Consider the following 16784-nt stretch of genomic DNA (forward strand, 5'->3'; position numbering starts at 1 on the left):
TGTACACACACACATACACACACACACACACACACAATTATTTCTATTTACTATATTGTACTTTCAGTTAAAAATGTACAATTTTGTGATATATTGCATTTTATATTTTTTTAATCGCAATGCGATATGTAATTGGCTCTTAAGTCGCATGCGATTTAAAATTACATCTGCAATTAATATTCTATACTTACTTGTTTTTCAATTTTTTTGTCGTGCAAACAATTCGATTAATGTGCGACAAAAACTGATAGAATTTTTTATTTTGTGAGAGTATTTCTTTTTTTTTTGAAAATATATTCCGAATTTTATTTAGGAATTTTTCAATAGTATTGCACTAAAAAATAAATGCTTTCATATTATCTGCGTTTTAACAATCGATATTTTTTATTATTTTGGTTATGTTGTTGTCGCTCAAGTTTTTTCTATGTGTATATAATATCTGTGCGATAACGACAATATAACAATACCAAAACTATCGTCAAGAGTTAGAGAAATTTGAACTTACCAAAAATTTTTAATATGATAAAAACTGACAGTTGAACAATGTATAATACATACATATAAATAAAAATCACAATCTTCTCGCAATTGAATTGCATTCATTGTGATTTTTGAAAAAGGTCGCAATTGTGATACATAATTTTGAAAAAAAAATCGCACATCCCTACTTCCAGTAAGTTTTATTGTGAAACTCATATTTCACAAGTTTGCTGGATGAAAGTATATTAGTTGAAAAAATCTTCAACTTCTGCCAATTCTCTCACTCGTGCTTCTTGATGGGCCCAACGGGCTTCTGCCAACTTGTCAGATAATCCCCATTTGTCATGATAAACGCGTTGACCGCAACTTGGACATTTCTTACCCCCTGTAACATAAAAAATAAAGATTTTTAATTTTTGTATAATATAACTATTTTATAACTCTTTTTTTTTATTAAATAGAAAGCGTTAATTGTTTACCATGGAATGGCGGAGTCTTCATGTATGTCACGAGACATTTTAAGTGGAAGAGATGACCACAATAAAGTCTTTCGGCGTGGAAATCCGCATTTTCGTCGATTACAATCTCTTTGGGATTTGTTGGCAAGCACTTTACTTTGCAGTGTTGACAGGATTCTTGTGGAAAAGCTTTCACACTCCTGCATAAATTAGAATGTAATAAAATAAAAAAACTAATATCTAAAAATACGTAATAAAACTTTCATGTAAAAATAAAAATTACTTTATGAGAAATGAAGCAACTGTGTTTAATGATGGTGATGGTGTAAACAGGTTTTGCTGTTTCTTCAATGGTGGCTCGACACATTGCCTCGCTAATTCCCTTCCTTGTCCAACTAGATAGCGTTTGAATAGTGGTGGGAAATTCGTATCAACATCACCAAAACTGTAAATAAATGATAAATTAGTCATATTGGATTTAATTTTGTAATAATTTTATAAAAAAAAAGACGTACGTAACACAACTGGTAGGATAATTGTCCGGCACTTCAAGCTTGGTCTTGAAATGATACAAATCTTGATGTAATGTTAGATTGATGGACGAATTCTTTTGCTTTAACTTGAACTCGTCTTTATCTCCTAAAAGCTTTTTCAACGTTGCTATTTCTTCATAGCAGCAAATGAGAGGATTGTCCTCAATGAAATTCCTAATAAATTTTAAAATTGGCAATATCTACAAATAAACGAATTTATTATATAAAATATAAATAACTCGTGTATGTATAGCTCTCCAAGTATAAACCTGTGCTTTGTTTAACAAACGCTTGCACTCTTTTTCGCAGACCTCTGTTAATCCATCTAGCAACTTTGTGGACAGAGTTTTACTTTTTAACTCAACAAATAACGGCGATGCAGGATAATCCTTTTGAAACTGGATGCACACAACAAGCTGTTTGAACGGTGTTTTTCTGCAAGACAAACAAATCATAATAAGCGATGACAGAAAACTATTTTGACTGTGCGATAAAAGCACGCTGTACAGTTTTCTTACGTTATTTCAACGCGGACCATGTTCCGTATGCAAGAGACGAGGCGACTTCCGTCAACAACATTGTGACAAAGCTGTGATACTTCTTGTAATTCATCATCAATAAATCCCATGAGCAAGTGAGGACAAGGCTACGAAAAGGGATTGATGATTTTTACTACTTTCCGGTTAACTTAACGAGCTGGTTTTTTTCATTATTCCATTGACACTAATTACACTTGTCATTAAGCAGAAATTATTAATCACCGTTGATACTTAATTGAGTAAATTGATAAACTGACCTCAAGTGAAAAAGATCAAAGAATTGATGTAACCGCGGTGTAACATAACCTTCCAGTCATGATCGAACGAGTCGAATTGTGGTAAATAATAAAGCGCGATCGGTTTTTACGTCGATATTATTAAGTGATATTAATAAGGAGATCACCTTTCAATCGATACCTTTTTTCTCTTCGATGTTTTTTGCAAAGAATCACAAGATTTAAAGTTAACTAATTATACGTAAAGAACACAAAAAATTCGAAATACAATACCTTTCAGAGATGTCACGTGATACCGACGTGTGTGTAGTGTGTACTATTTAGGATCTTAGAAAACAATTAAAATGTGTTAGGAAGTTAAAATTAGAATGCATTTAAGTGACGACCCGAGGGTTAAGTTTTTTCGGAGAAAAACAAAAAAATAAATCGAATTGAAAAATATATAGAAATTTTTGTTTCGTATGTTCTGAATATTCTTCACTATTTTTTACTTTTTTCTAACAGAAGAATTAATCAAAATAATTATACCGACAAGCGCGACAAGTGCGACAATACTAAACTAAACTATATGATTCATGAATGCACCAAGTGTACCAACACACCGATAGTCGGTGTCTGAAATTGTTGAGACAGTCGCGCTATCTGGATTGGCTTATTTTCGACAGAAAGTGTATACCTCAAAACACCTAACCTATTCTGCATGCCGTACCACGTGTTTACCCTTCCAAAATGAACCGAGCGAGTAACGCGAAAGAAGTGATCCTGACGAGCGACACCACCGGGGAGAGTTGGAGCGCCGCAGTGTGGGATCCCCGGAACGGTTCTCTGTTGTCGGTGTATAAGAACGCGACGGCACTTGGACATCGCAGCCTTCAGCTTTTGAGCGACAGCTACGTGTTGGGCGCGGACGCGACGAGACCTCGTATACACATCTGGCCGCTGAACAGCCCGTTACCGTTGCCCAACATTCGATTGACCACGCCGGGCAAAGTCAGCGCCTTGATCTGCACGCCAAATGGATCCTACATAATTGCCTCCGTGGCCGAGAAGCTGTTCATCTGGCAGACATGCAACGGCAGGTTACTGGCGAATCTCACCGGGCATTATCAGACCGTCAGCTGTCTCGCCACCACGAAAGACGGTTCGTTATTCGCCAGCGCTGGCGAGGACGGTCTGGTGTTTGTATGGTCGCTCTACAGTGCGCTGAACGACACGCGTTCTTCGCCCGTTCATGCTTTCTCCAATCATAGTTTGCCAGTCAGGGATCTGTACTTTGGTCACGGTGGTGCTCGTGCGAGATTGTACACTGTCTCGCTAGATCGTACCGCGAACGTCTATGAGCTCGGCAGTGGAGATCTTCTGCTTTCCTTGGTTTTCGACGCGCCGCTCACAGCGGTCACCGTCAACGTCCGCGAGAGCGAACTCTTCGTCGGCTGTATCACCGGCGAGATATTCCAATGCAACCTGCACGAACCGCCGCGCGGAGTCGAGCATCACGTCACGGTGAGCTCGTGCGAAGAAAGCGCCGTGTTCCAGGCGCACAAGTCAAACGTGACCGCCCTGTCGGTATCCATTAACTGCTGTACTCTGCTGTCTGGATCTACCGACGGCACGGTTCATGTCTGGGACATCGCCAGCCGGCAGGTACTCAGGACACTCCAACACAAGGGACCTGTCACCGCTGCGTTCTTCGCCAAAGGATTCGACAATTTTCGCGCCTCTGTTCTTAAGCCGCGCCTGCAGGTGCATAATCTACAGAGGACATCGGACGACGGTGGCAGGGACAGCATCGTCGAGGTCGTCTCCAGGGGACGAAATTCGGCTGAGATCCTGAACTTCGAATCTTATGTAGAAGACAGTAGCGATTCTCGAGGATTGGATCAGACGACGAAGAAGTTGAACGATCTACAGAAAGAGATTAACAAATTAAAGAAAATTAATGCCGCATTATATCAATACGGCGTTACTCATATCTTAAAAAAGTCAACGACTGATAAAGAACATTGAAGGATAACGTTGGATTTTGTGTATTCTTGTAAAAAGACTGAAATTCTTATTGTACATTGTAGAATACATAGATAATATATTATCGCTTTCTTTCTATAAAAATGTTTTATCTTTGAAAAATGAGCAAATATTTTATATTGTAAAAATACAGTCATATAAAAAGTAAAAATTAAAACATTGTTCTCTATTCGATATTACCTGAAAATATTCTTTGTCCATATAAATTTTTTTATATTTTTAAGAAATAGATATAAAAATGAATGGATGTGCGTGTAGCTTTCTATTTTGTCCGTACTATGTGTATATTTTTATACTTTTTTTCGAACTATTGCAATATTCACAGACTTATTGAGCAAGATGTCTAGGAAGATCTATTTTAGATTAGTTAATTTTATGAGATATTTACGTTGCTCTATTATTATCTATAAAGGATATTGCTAATTATCTTTATCTATTAAAGTGCTAGACCGTAAATTAATATCTTTAATAAAACGTATTATTTATTATTAACCTACTTAAAATAGAATATTGTGATTAACATCTTTTATATTGAGGTGCCATAAAATAACGCACAGATAAAAATAACATGTTATTGCCAAGTCCAAAGAGATACTTGCTTCTCGTTATTTTTTCGGCATTAAACTACCATTTCTTTTTTCTTGTAGTGATGTATAAAATTACCGACTGGTGAAATGCGCAATCTCATTATATGCATTAATCGAAATCTTCGAGAAACTCAATCTATATGACTTCGTTTAAAATAAATCTACTGAATACATGTCGCATGTCTCCATATCTGTGTTCCTATTCATATCCGTATACAGGATACACGTGCACAATTAATTAAATGGTAAACTGGCGCTAAGCGTTAGATACGCTCCTCATCGACGCTCTTTTATATTTAAATGAGCCGTTATACGCATACAAATGAAACGCTCACTACCAGCATATCGTGTCCATCGAAAATAAATTAAACTGCGATACAGAAGCCTTATTTATTCACGAGACAATAAATCACTGGTTTATCTAATTTTCCTTTATATATACATTGTAACTTTTACGAACCAAATTTCACAAACGTATCGATCAATTGTATGAAATTACGAATTAATCGTAGAATATCGCTTATTAATTTTTTTGTTTTTCAGTCTGCAGTTAAATCGACTTCTCTCTCTCTCTCTTTGCTCCAAAAAATTCTTCACGGAAAGATTATTCCGTATGAATTCTTTTCCCTCTCAAAATTGACTTGTGTAGATATACAATAATAACATATTTATATTAAAATAATATATTTATATATATATGTGTGTGTGTGTGTTTTTTGTATATAAACGATAATATATACTAATATATTATCATTCCTAATAATTTTATTATATATTAAGTATAAATAATATACAGGTATTATATATATTTGCAAGTGCTAGTTCTGAGAGGATATTACATATACAAATTATTTATGTTTTATCTAAAGTTATGAATACCTAATCTTTTTTTGGAGAGGTAAATTGACTTTGCCGGTGCTGACATTTTTTTCTATACATTTTTAAAGAACCATGTTCTGCCTCTATAAAATCGGAAGTATCCAGTTGTGCAGGAATAGTGTAAAAAAGCATCGCGAGAACATTTACACGCGTTAGGAAGATTACTCTCGGTGGAAGATCGCACGGGAAAACGTGTCGAGAAAATGTCACGCACAAATAATGCGTTATAATCTGTCGCACGATAATCTCATCACGCGTACGTAAATCTATACATTATCCTGCATCATTGTAATGCGGCCTCCTTTTCCACCTACGTCGGCATCGACCGAATTACCAGATATAATACCCGATAATTGATGTCGCATGCGATGTTCTTGCTGATGCATTTAAAAGTGGGTTTGAGAGAAGAATTTTTTTTTTACTTTGCTGACCCCCGAAGGATCACGTGGTGTATCAAAATCGATTGTATCATAAAAATTAATAATATAGGTACATGTGTTTTCATCATTATGCATAAAGTATTATAATAATATGTATGCATATAAAGTAACAGATATTGTACATATAATACACACACATGTGTATAGACACGATGTTTAAGGACAAAATTTTTGAAAATTGGAAGTTGCAAATATTATACTATATTGATAAAATGATGTTTTCGCACATTTCATATATATATATTGTAAAAAATGCTATTCACAATACAGATTGTCTTTATTGCATATTTCATCAAATCAACTCTTTGTACGGTACAATTAAATATAAAAATAGACTCTCGAAAATTTCATATAAAAAGAATAAAACGACTAATGAGAGTAAAATCGCTGTTAGTGTTGCGAATAACTTATAATAAAAAAATATATTTAATAGTATTTAAAATTAATACAATACAATACTATATTATACTTAGTATAGTATTTTATTGTATTAATTTTGAATACTATTAAATATATATTTTTTTATTATAAGTTCGCAACACTAACAGCGATTTTACTCTCATTAGCCATTTTATTCTTTGTACGGAAATAATTTTACACGATCTGTAAAAAGAACCCCGCTATAATCTTATGGAAATTGGATTTCGGCGGAATTGTCTGAAACATGTTGTAGTTCTCGACATCCTGAACAAACGTCCCCATAGGCACAACCCCACACGCACGTACGCATGTACGCGCCACACAAAAAGCGTGTCTAGGTGGAAAATGGAGGTGAGGTAGAGGAAGGTGCGAATGAGGTGGAGGTGAGATATATATGAGAGTGATATTGTAGTTGGGTCTGTAATATTAACCTTTATTTTGCCGATTCATAGCGGGCGAAGAATTGATTCTCGGAGATTGTGCCTACAGTGGAGACATTTATTCAGTCCGAAAACCACATCATATCAAAATTTCAGACAATTCCGCCGAAACTCAATTTCCATGAGATTATAATGGCGAGTACTTTGCTATTAAATAAATTGAAAATTCTGATTACTATGATATTTCTAAATTATAATTGATAAGATTGAACTAATGACTTCTTCTAAGGGAAAAGGTTTAATGGCGTTTTAAGTAGATCGTAAAAAAAAAAAGGATATAACACATCATACATATAGTGATATGTATAAAGCCCTGCTACAATGGGAGAAAAAAAAATATTAGCAACAGGAACAAATATTAAATGTTAGAAAATTAAGAAATTAAAAGTAGGAGTTAAACAAAAAAAAATTAAATGTATTGCACAATGGATATATATGAATAAAATATAAGAGAGATAGATAAGACTTATTAAGTGTCCCTTATTTATATATATTCACGCTATGAGTTATAGGCCTTCTACAATAAGCCATAGGTCATAAATTATAAGTCATAAGCTAGAAATGGACTAATCACAGTCGTCAATTTTCTTACTTCTGAGATTTATGACTTATGGTTTATTTTGTAGAAGGCCTATTAAGTTTAATTTCTATTTCTGTAATTTTTTTCTTTCTTTACTACTTAATATTTGTTCTTGTTTTTAATGTTTCTTCCATTGTGCGTAAAACCTAACATATCACGTGCAAATACGCGTATGTATATATGTGTATGTGTGTGTGTGTGTGTGTGTCTATATACACATATCATACATTACGTTGGAATGTGTGCTAATAGGACAATCTTGCGAAAAATACGATTTCGCAAAGAGTAGGGATGAGAGGCACGGGGACACGCGGACGACAAGGGGTTTGAACTGTGGGGTGGCAGGTTCATAATCGGGTAGAGTGGCGGTGGAGGGCGCAAGGTATAAAATCGGACGTCCAGTAACAGGAGACATTCAGTACGATTCTAAGCTTCACATCGTCTACTTAGAATTTCGACCATCGGGTGTCACAGAAATGCAGGACAACAGGTTTTTTATCTTCGTGATTCTCCTGGCATTTTCTACGTCTCTTAATCGTAAGTCAACGTCGCGAATTTTACAATTTCAAAATATACGTCTCCTCTTTCGTTCATGTAACTATTAATATCTGATTCCGTTAATTCGAAAATCTTTATTAAAAGATTTACAGTATATTGCATTTCTTATATAAACATTTTCATACTTATTATTATCTAATATATTAAGGAACACGTTAATTAATTATTCTTGTAAGTTATACTAAGAGTTAAATTGTTTTGATAAATTAAGATCGTCTTAAATTAACCGCAAAATCGATTCACCTGGTCTAGATATTAAACTCCGATTTTAATTTGAATCTTAGTCCAAAACGTACATCATATAGAATTAGATAATATAGATGTAAAAATAGTTGGTACATGTTATCAAATTGTTATTAAAGATGATTACAGAAATTAGAAATGAAAAAAATTACTGACAACATTGGGAATTTCTAATCTAATATTAAAAGTCACAATTTTTATTCTCTCGCGAATAATGTGTTAGATAATTCATTCTCATTGAGGCCAACAACAACTTGGATACAACCCTGCGAAGCGAAGTAAAAATGAAGTAGGACGGGGAATTAAAGTGCAAAAAAGTCATAGCGCGGATAAAAAAAAGTATCATACTAAATTCCCACAGGAAATCGTTAAGCGCCACGAGTGCGAGTGTAGATTAAATTGTTAAGGATTATGATGTCCGACTTTTGATGGAAAAACGTCGACGATGTCCCGTATTTATTTTGCAGTTGCCAGATGCTCGGTCGGCCAGCACTTCGAATCTACCAGAGGCAAGGAACTCGCATGAGTGTCGTATACTTTCATAACTTTTGTGTGACATTTTTTATATTATAACTCTTTACATGACTATAGTCTGTTATTGTTTCATACATAAATATCAAACACATGCACACAAATGTTACAACTATCATCAATAAAAACATGTGTTACTCTTTTATATATATTTTTTCATGGGTTTCAGATTTTGGACGTTTTTTAAATTCTTGTGACACTGCTTGAGCGTATTGCTGATTGCACATTTAGTTTCTTTAAACTTATTACGATGCTTCACATTTATATCTTATTGAAAAAAATTAATACAAATCTTTATCTATTTTTTTGTTAAATAAAGAATGTGTAGATATTTATTTGCCTTAATAACGTTATTGTCTTGTAAATTATTATTTTTTTTTTTAAATTATTTTTAATTTTATATAATTTTTTATGTTTACGAAGCACGTATGTTCGTATGTGTATAATAGTACATGCACAAAATAATTCACTTTAGTATACATATATTGATTATGAAAAGAATTTATTCGAAATATAATAACACGTGAATTGTAATATCTTCTTTCCAGTGTTTTTTTTTATTCGTGTTATTGTATTTTATTTGTGTAATGAGAAAATTATTAGATGCATTGATGCTTGGATAATTAATTTTCAGAAGAAAGCAGAAAATATTGTTCCAAAAAGAACACAACAAAATAATTTTGAGCATTTGATATTTTTTAATCACTTCGCATCGCTTCACGTTCTAGAGGGTCAGAAATTGAAAATCAACGATAGACGTTCCGCTGGATTGGTGGCGTATCCAAGAATCGGCCGAAATTCGGAAATAGCGAGTCTTCCTAGAATGGAGCGTGCTTTTGGAATAATACATAAGCCCCGAATTGGACGATCCGATGAATCGAGTAATTTGAATCGATTTCAGGATTTACCAGCTGACATCGATATGGAGTTCTACATTCCACGCGACGTAGAACCTGAAGTTCTCCTAAATCTTGATTACGAAGGTGTGAAGAATTTAGAAAAATGATGTTAGAATATTAAAGAGTACACTAAACCTTTAAGAATAATTTCATATTATAATCATAGAAGACTATCGGAAAGAAATAATTCTTATAAATAAATAATTCTTATAAATTATTACGACTTATTAGAATATTTTTAATAACGTTATTGACAGAAAAACTTTTCGAAGTAAATTGGAAGTTTGATAATCCAATTATTGCAAAATATTTGAGTATGTAAACGTTGGCTGTACGGATGTTACCTTGCAATAAACGTTCAACGCATTTCACGTCAGATCAATATCCGCGATGCCGTTATTAATTAAAGCGGCTTTTATTGGATTGAATAAAATTTATGGAAAAATACGAGCGCAAATGTCTGCATTCGTGCGAAACAATGCTGTATTATGTGGCGTGCGCTTGCAGTTTTTTTAATGAGTGAATTTGGACGACGTTCTGCGGATGACCCCGCCTCAGGATTCATTTGTCGCTTTTAAACGAAATGCATGCAATAAAACGTATATAAATATTATACATTTTGCCATCTACAGGATCATTTGTTAACTGTACTCTTTTGTGCAGATTACGCAGATAAATCGTTCAAACATGCTGATAAAATTCAGAAAGATGGTGCCTGGTTAATGCCCGATCATGTACACGGATACAAGGACCTTCGTTTTGCACAAAAAATCGACGATCCTCGATTGTATTACTCTATCTTGCGAGGTATGAAAAAAGCATCCTATTTTTATCTTTTATTACGATGATATTAATTAATACTAGAAGTATCAATGTTTCTCACTAAAAAAGGATTAAGCAAATAAATTACCAGTACATTAAAGAAAATGATAAAAATATCTTATCAGTATAAAAAACATTATTGAAAAATTAAAAATGGTCAGAATCCTATTTTTTTACAAGAAATTTATTAATCTAAAAAAAAACATAGAAACTGTTACCAATGATTGGTCGATACTTCTAGTGTTAATCCATTGATTTATTCTCGTATTTTGCGATTGCGAAAGTTTATGAAAGTAATCAATTGTTCCTTAAATTGATTGACTCGTTAAAAAAGGAATATTGAAAATGTTTCAATTTTATCTCAAAACCTATATAATGTTAAGAATGCATTGTTCAAAAGAGCATTGACAATACGTTCGCAATAATAAACGCCAACATCTTTAAATGTTACAGAAGGTATTGATCATATTTTCGCTAAATTAAATATTCTCTCGGAATACTTGGAGCACGTCGCGTATGTTGAACAGATATCGACTGTTATACACGACGTCATATTCATTCTTTGACATTATGCGAATCGCTTTTCCATGAAGAATCACGTCGTATGAAGAACAGCGTCACTGCGCTTCATTAATCCTTAAATGCGAGCAATTTAAGACAGTCCACGTGCGATTTTTCGCGTTCTGCAATGTGATTGATCTCTTTCCAGGTTCTCGAAATAGTCAAGGTCAAGGAGGATACACTCCGAGACTAGGTCGCGAGAATGAACACGACGCAACGAGTTTCCTGTAGCTTGCCATCTTAATCACGATTCGCGCCTCGCGGATTTGACGGATGTTGACTTGAGACAAAGAAGGAACTTACTGTCAAAAACGTCAGAAACGTAACGTGCGATGCTTTTGATTGTTTTCCCTATTTACATAGGCGATCCATCTTACCCTTGCACTTTGTACGCAAATTATGCAACACAATACATAATCTGCACTTGAATACTGCAGTTTATAATCTTACATGCAATCCTCTCGCCTAGTATCGTCACGAAATAGCAATTCTCCGATGAAGCAACCGATCTTGGTGTAACTTGGCATGCTATTTTAAGCAGATTTTCATTCCGAAATACTCGATCCAATTTAACGTTTGTTTTTATATCAAAATAATAGAGAATAGAAATCAAAGTTTGATTTACACGCTCAACTAATTGGTGATCTGTTTTTGACGACCGTACACATTTCGAAAATTCAATGAAAAATAACGCGTTCCTTATAATTATTTGATTACATATAACAATTTACAAATAGATTCTATTATTAATAATAATTGAAATTTGATATAACACTGATTAATACATAATATAGAGAAAGTCATAGCCAATTATATTACAGGTAAAATCTTATAGGAAAAGAACAATCCTCGTAGTTTCGTTTTATTGTTAGCGTATAAATTGGGTACAGAAAAACAATGCCATATTGTTTCAATTTTCAATGCTTCCGGTGACTTTTTCCCTCTGAAAAAAAGAAATGCGATTTACACGCCGATGAATGTTATAATCAAATTCGACTGAACATAATACGATACGCGCGGTACATCACATTTTCTCACAAAATCCACAACGAACGTAATAAGACAATACGAAACAGTGACTCGATGTGTATGTAAAATTCAATGATTTTATTAATTGACAAAGTGTTCATAATGAATATCTCCGTGTATAAACGCACCGGCGTGCGCACGCGACACTCATAACGTTCAAGTCGCAGGTGTACACGAGTGTGTGATATAATAACAAATATGTACACACGTAGAGAATACGTAACAAACTAGTGATACACTTTGGAGAATGGATGGAAGGGAAGATAATGAGACGCGACGCGGCCGGTTTGCTCGCGCTAATCAATTAAAGGTCCGTTCGTCTTGAAGAAGTAGTCGTGAAGTGTATATACAAACAGTCGCCTCATTTTACGGGTTATTTGTTAGCAGACTAAAAGAGACTTAGATCTAAGAGGTTCTTCACGCACCCATCCATCATTCGTACATACACACTCATTATGGGCGCAAGCGGCCGCGGGCAGCTGGCCAGACAAGTGGGCAAGGCAGGCAGACAAGCATAGACAGACAGATATTCGATGGGTCGGACAATATCGTGGCCGATATCAGTCTCTCGATCGAATGCTCCGTATACTGATCTCGGTGACATACGCCGGCCGCGGCACGGCGAGATTATCGATTTTCTCTCTTGGCGCTTTCTCCGCATTCGTCGGAAACGCGCTGCATGCCGAAGGAAAGAACCACGTCGACTTAAACTGCACCCGCGGGAGATGTCTAATCACGACTACATTCTCGTTGTTTCCCAAGAGGTGTCCGGCTATCCGCCGATAACTACCTATTCATGCGATTCGCGAAGTGGCCACCAAAAATGGGTGTTTTCCATTCGCTGAGCCAAGTTAATTATGAACTTTTCATTAATTTTGCTTTCCATTTGTAATTGATGACACAAATCGAGAATTAATTATGTTAATTGCGAAGATGAAGGTAAGGGGAAAGAAGATCTAAATTATAAAAATAAAAAATCTTTCTATTCATTGTGATGTAAACAATTGCAAACGACTATGACGCAAGAAAAAAGAAACCAATTTGATAATGATAATTCGATCTATTATTTATAGCTAAATTAATGTAATTAAAATGAAACAGATGTTTGAAATTTGGTGAAAACTTTATAGTACAGTTCATACAACAATGAAGAACAGACCTATTGTTATCGCTATCGTTATCATGATTATGGAAGTACTATTAAACTTGCGAACAACGGTGAAAAATAATTGTAAAAACACTCGAATTGATTATTGTACATTATTTGTTCCAATAGTTTTCTCTTATTAATTAATAGTATATTTCCATAAGGATGCTGCTATCAATTTCTCAATAATTACATTTATATAAGAAGCAAATAATCTTGATTTATTCGTTAAAAAAATCCTAAAATTTATTAAATTACGAAATTAATATCATACATCTTTCGAGTGTAGACGTAAATACAAATATATTTAGAATGCAATTAAAATTATAAACCAACTTTTTATGTTCATATTATTAAATTTTATGTTTATATTATTAAATAAATTAAATCTCTCGTACTGTCATTATGAAAATTATTATACGTTATATTGTACATATTAATTTTGATGCATAATAATTGTCTCTATAAATTATATGAATAAAAAACACCCATTGTACATCAACACGTGTTGATCATTTCCTAGAAGTTGTTTACATTATCCTTGTCAATGTATAATGAAATACTTGAGAGTCACTTAGAGATATGCTCTACTCATTACATTTTTCTAAATGCAATGCGGAAGTCCAGAAGATGTGTGCATGCATGTATGTGTGTGTGTATGTGTGTGTGTTTTGTGATGAAAAAATATTAAAGACACTTCTTATGTCTTTAAACATTCGAGTTATCTGCATTTGATTATTGATTATTCATTGAGTTTTATATCATTTTTTATATAACAAATAGAGATTAGATACACAAAAAGCGACATAATATTCAACGTTTAATGATAAAACTTTTAATTGCTAACAGATTATGTAACTTAACTTGATAAATAAATGATATTTAAAAATTTTGATTTTATAAATGGCAGTCCAGAGTTGCGATATTTTGAGGCTGCAGAATTTGCAATGTCCAAAATGACCCAACGAACGCGTATAATGTTAGGATAAAAATTCTTCGATACAATCAATACGATCTTAATTCGACGTCAGTGTCAAATTTGCGACATCAGTACATGTATAGGATAATTCGACGCGTTTTTAGAACTCCACCGAGGGAGCGTATACGGATCACTCGTTCGAAGCGAACGCGTGCGTTCTCAAAGAGTCGATCCGTGAGCGATTCCTGACACGATTAATATTACCGGACGCTAATTGATGTTATCCAATAATACACGGCCGCTAATGGATGCTCGGCAGTATATTAGGATAACACTATTAGCGAAATATTATATCGATTGCGAAATCAGTATTACGCGACAATACGGATCGATGTGGAAAGGAGAGTCCGCTGTTTTAAAGAGAAACGAACTCATGCGGCGGTTGAATGATCCGCGGCGGTGGTGGCGGCGACAGCCGCAGATCCATGTCCGTTATGTCCGTTAATGAGAACGCGGAACTGCCGTTTGCCGTAATGCGCGGCCCCATATTGTCGTAAGGCGAGCCGGCGGCGACCTCGGTGGAGCGCAAGGCCCGACGCGGCAGCGTGGCGAAGCTGGAAACGTTGATCGCTGCTGCTGACGGCAAAGCCGCGGCCTTGCCGCCGCTCGTAACGGTGGTCGTAGCGCCGCTAACCGCGTGGACGGGGATGTCGAGGAGATCCGGATAGCAGCGCTCCGACGACGCATCCTGTGGCAATGACACGGAGATGAAGATGTTGCCGAAGATCCCAGCCGGCAGCACCCCGGTGGTAAATTCCGGCGGCGGGGGCGGAAATACGCCGGCGGTGGCCGTGGCGGCGCATGGAACCGCGCGAATGGTGTTCACCGAGCTGTCGGCGGGTCGCAGCCGCTCGACGGTGACCGCGGCCGCAGCCATAGGATCGCAGATAGAGCCGCGTTCCGCCAGCTCGAGGTCACCGGTGCTACACGCCTCGCCGATGCTGCTGTGACCGCTGCCGCGATCGTTACTATTGCCGGGCGTCGTGGTGGTGGTCACCGACAGGTCTAGCAACTTCTTCTCCTGATCGCCGAAACTGCTGCTGCCTTGCAGCTTCACCTTCTCCCGTTTACTGTGCCGTCGGTTTCCACCGCACAAACAAAGTATCAGCAATACGGCCGAGATGAAAGCACACGCGGCAGCCGCGCCGCCTCCAGCCAGACTTACCCAGAGCAGCCAGTTGTCGCTCTGAGAGAGTGTTGGGGCCGTATAAACACGAGGTATCGCCACGTTGACCGTGTCTCGCGCGAGACCAGCGATATTCTTCGCAAAACAGGCGTACTCGCCGGCGTCGCTGTCGCTGGCATTGTAAACGGTCAGATTACTCCATCGATCACCGACGGTTCGGGACGCAGACTTGTCGTTGGAAGACACGCCAGCCTCGGACGTCGCGTAAATGACGAGAGTCCCCATGTAGGGTTGATCAGTTGATTTGGTAGTATTGACTGGTCCGCCGTTTAATTGCCACCAAACTTCCGGCTCGGGATCGCCGCTCGTCCGACACGCCAAGCTGAAGTTACCGTTGGTCTCCTCTTGTATACTGCTCGCCAAAACGAATACTTTTGGTTCGCAGGCAAATTCAGTAGGTTTCACGTCCTCCCATCTGCGGCCTTCCAATCTCGGTGGACCTGAGCAGATTTGTGGCACGGAATACAATTTGCTGGGTACGTCGGGGATGAGCCAGGTGCGGAAATCTCGTAGTCTGCAGTCGCATCTCCATCGGTTGCCATCCAGCGTTAAAGTTTTCAAACGAGATAAACCAGATATCACCGAGGATTCTAAATATTCCAGTTGGTTAGTATCCAACTTTAAGAATTCTAATCCGGTTAGCCGGGCAAAGGCCTGTCCGTGTACTTCAGTCAAGGAGCATCGTTGCAGTTCTAAATTTCGCAGATGCTGTAGTACAGGAAACTGTAGATTACGCAAAGTACCGAGTGGATTTCCGCTAAGTATCAAAATGCGCAGGCGCTCATTCCCAAGAAATGTATTCGGCTCTAAGGTTGTCACGTGATTGTCCGACAGATCGATCTCGATAAGTATTCTCATATCTTTGAAAGAGTCCGCATGGATACTGTAGATGCCGGCATTACGTAGAAAGACCCGTTGCAGATTCACCAGGCCGGCCAGCTTGAATATCTCCTCTTTCAGAGCAGGTATCTTGTTGCCAGATAAGTCGAGCACCTGCATGTCCGGATCGAGGGATGCCGGCAGCGACGTTAAGCCGGCGTCCGGACACAAAGCGGACTTCTTGCCGGAGGTCCACTTGCATCGGCAAACCGCGGGACAGTCGGTCCAGTCCGGGAAAGCGGCCGCCCGTGACAGCAAAGCGAAACACCCCGTTAAAAGGAAGAGGGCGAGTAATATGTGCCCTCTTAGAGGGTGAGGCCCTGTCACTAACAT

At 36.9% G+C, this 16784-nt stretch overlaps 4 protein-coding genes across 5 annotated transcripts; 2 read left to right on the forward strand and 2 right to left on the reverse strand.

Annotated features, from left to right (window-relative positions):
• Positions 1 to 628: 628 nt before the first annotated feature.
• Positions 629 to 2601, reverse strand: LOC108773770 (uncharacterized). Its single transcript, XM_018539692.1, has 7 exons — positions 2520 to 2601; positions 1990 to 2117; positions 1741 to 1906; positions 1454 to 1671; positions 1222 to 1383; positions 960 to 1138; positions 629 to 865 (listed from the first exon to the last, which is right to left on the reverse strand). The coding sequence occupies exons 2-7, from the start codon at positions 2097 to 2099 to the stop codon at positions 726 to 728; spliced, it is 975 nt and encodes a 324-aa protein (XP_018395194.1). The 5' UTR covers positions 2100 to 2117; positions 2520 to 2601; the 3' UTR covers positions 629 to 725.
• Positions 2602 to 2953: 352 nt separating this feature from the next.
• Positions 2954 to 4253, forward strand: LOC108773717 (WD repeat-containing protein 18). Its single transcript, XM_018539623.1, has one exon. It carries the CDS (start codon positions 2976 to 2978, stop codon positions 4251 to 4253), a length of 1278 nt encoding a protein of 425 aa, XP_018395125.1. The 5' UTR covers positions 2954 to 2975.
• A 3815-nt stretch (positions 4254 to 8068) lies between these two features.
• Positions 8069 to 11919, forward strand: LOC108773771 (CAPA peptides). Of its 2 annotated transcripts, XM_018539694.1 has the most exons (5): positions 8069 to 8154; positions 8886 to 8927; positions 9678 to 9932; positions 10512 to 10655; positions 11380 to 11919. In XM_018539694.1, the coding sequence occupies exons 1-5, from the start codon at positions 8094 to 8096 to the stop codon at positions 11460 to 11462; spliced, it is 585 nt and encodes a 194-aa protein (XP_018395196.1). In that variant the 5' UTR covers positions 8069 to 8093; the 3' UTR covers positions 11463 to 11919. The 2 variants fall into 2 exon arrangements, with proteins under 2 accessions (XP_018395196.1, XP_018395195.1); XM_018539693.1 differs by lacking the exon at positions 8886 to 8927.
• Positions 11920 to 14741: 2822 nt separating this feature from the next.
• Positions 14742 to 16784, reverse strand: LOC108773763 (leucine-rich repeat-containing protein 24). Its single transcript, XM_018539685.1, has one exon. The coding sequence runs from the start codon at positions 16782 to 16784 to the stop codon at positions 14742 to 14744; it is 2043 nt and encodes a 680-aa protein (XP_018395187.1).

The sequence above is a fragment of the Cyphomyrmex costatus genome, unplaced genomic scaffold (genome assembly GCF_001594065.2).
Source record: "Cyphomyrmex costatus isolate MS0001 unplaced genomic scaffold, Ccosl1.0 scaffold219, whole genome shotgun sequence".
Lineage (NCBI taxonomy): Eukaryota > Metazoa > Arthropoda > Insecta > Hymenoptera > Formicidae > Cyphomyrmex > Cyphomyrmex costatus.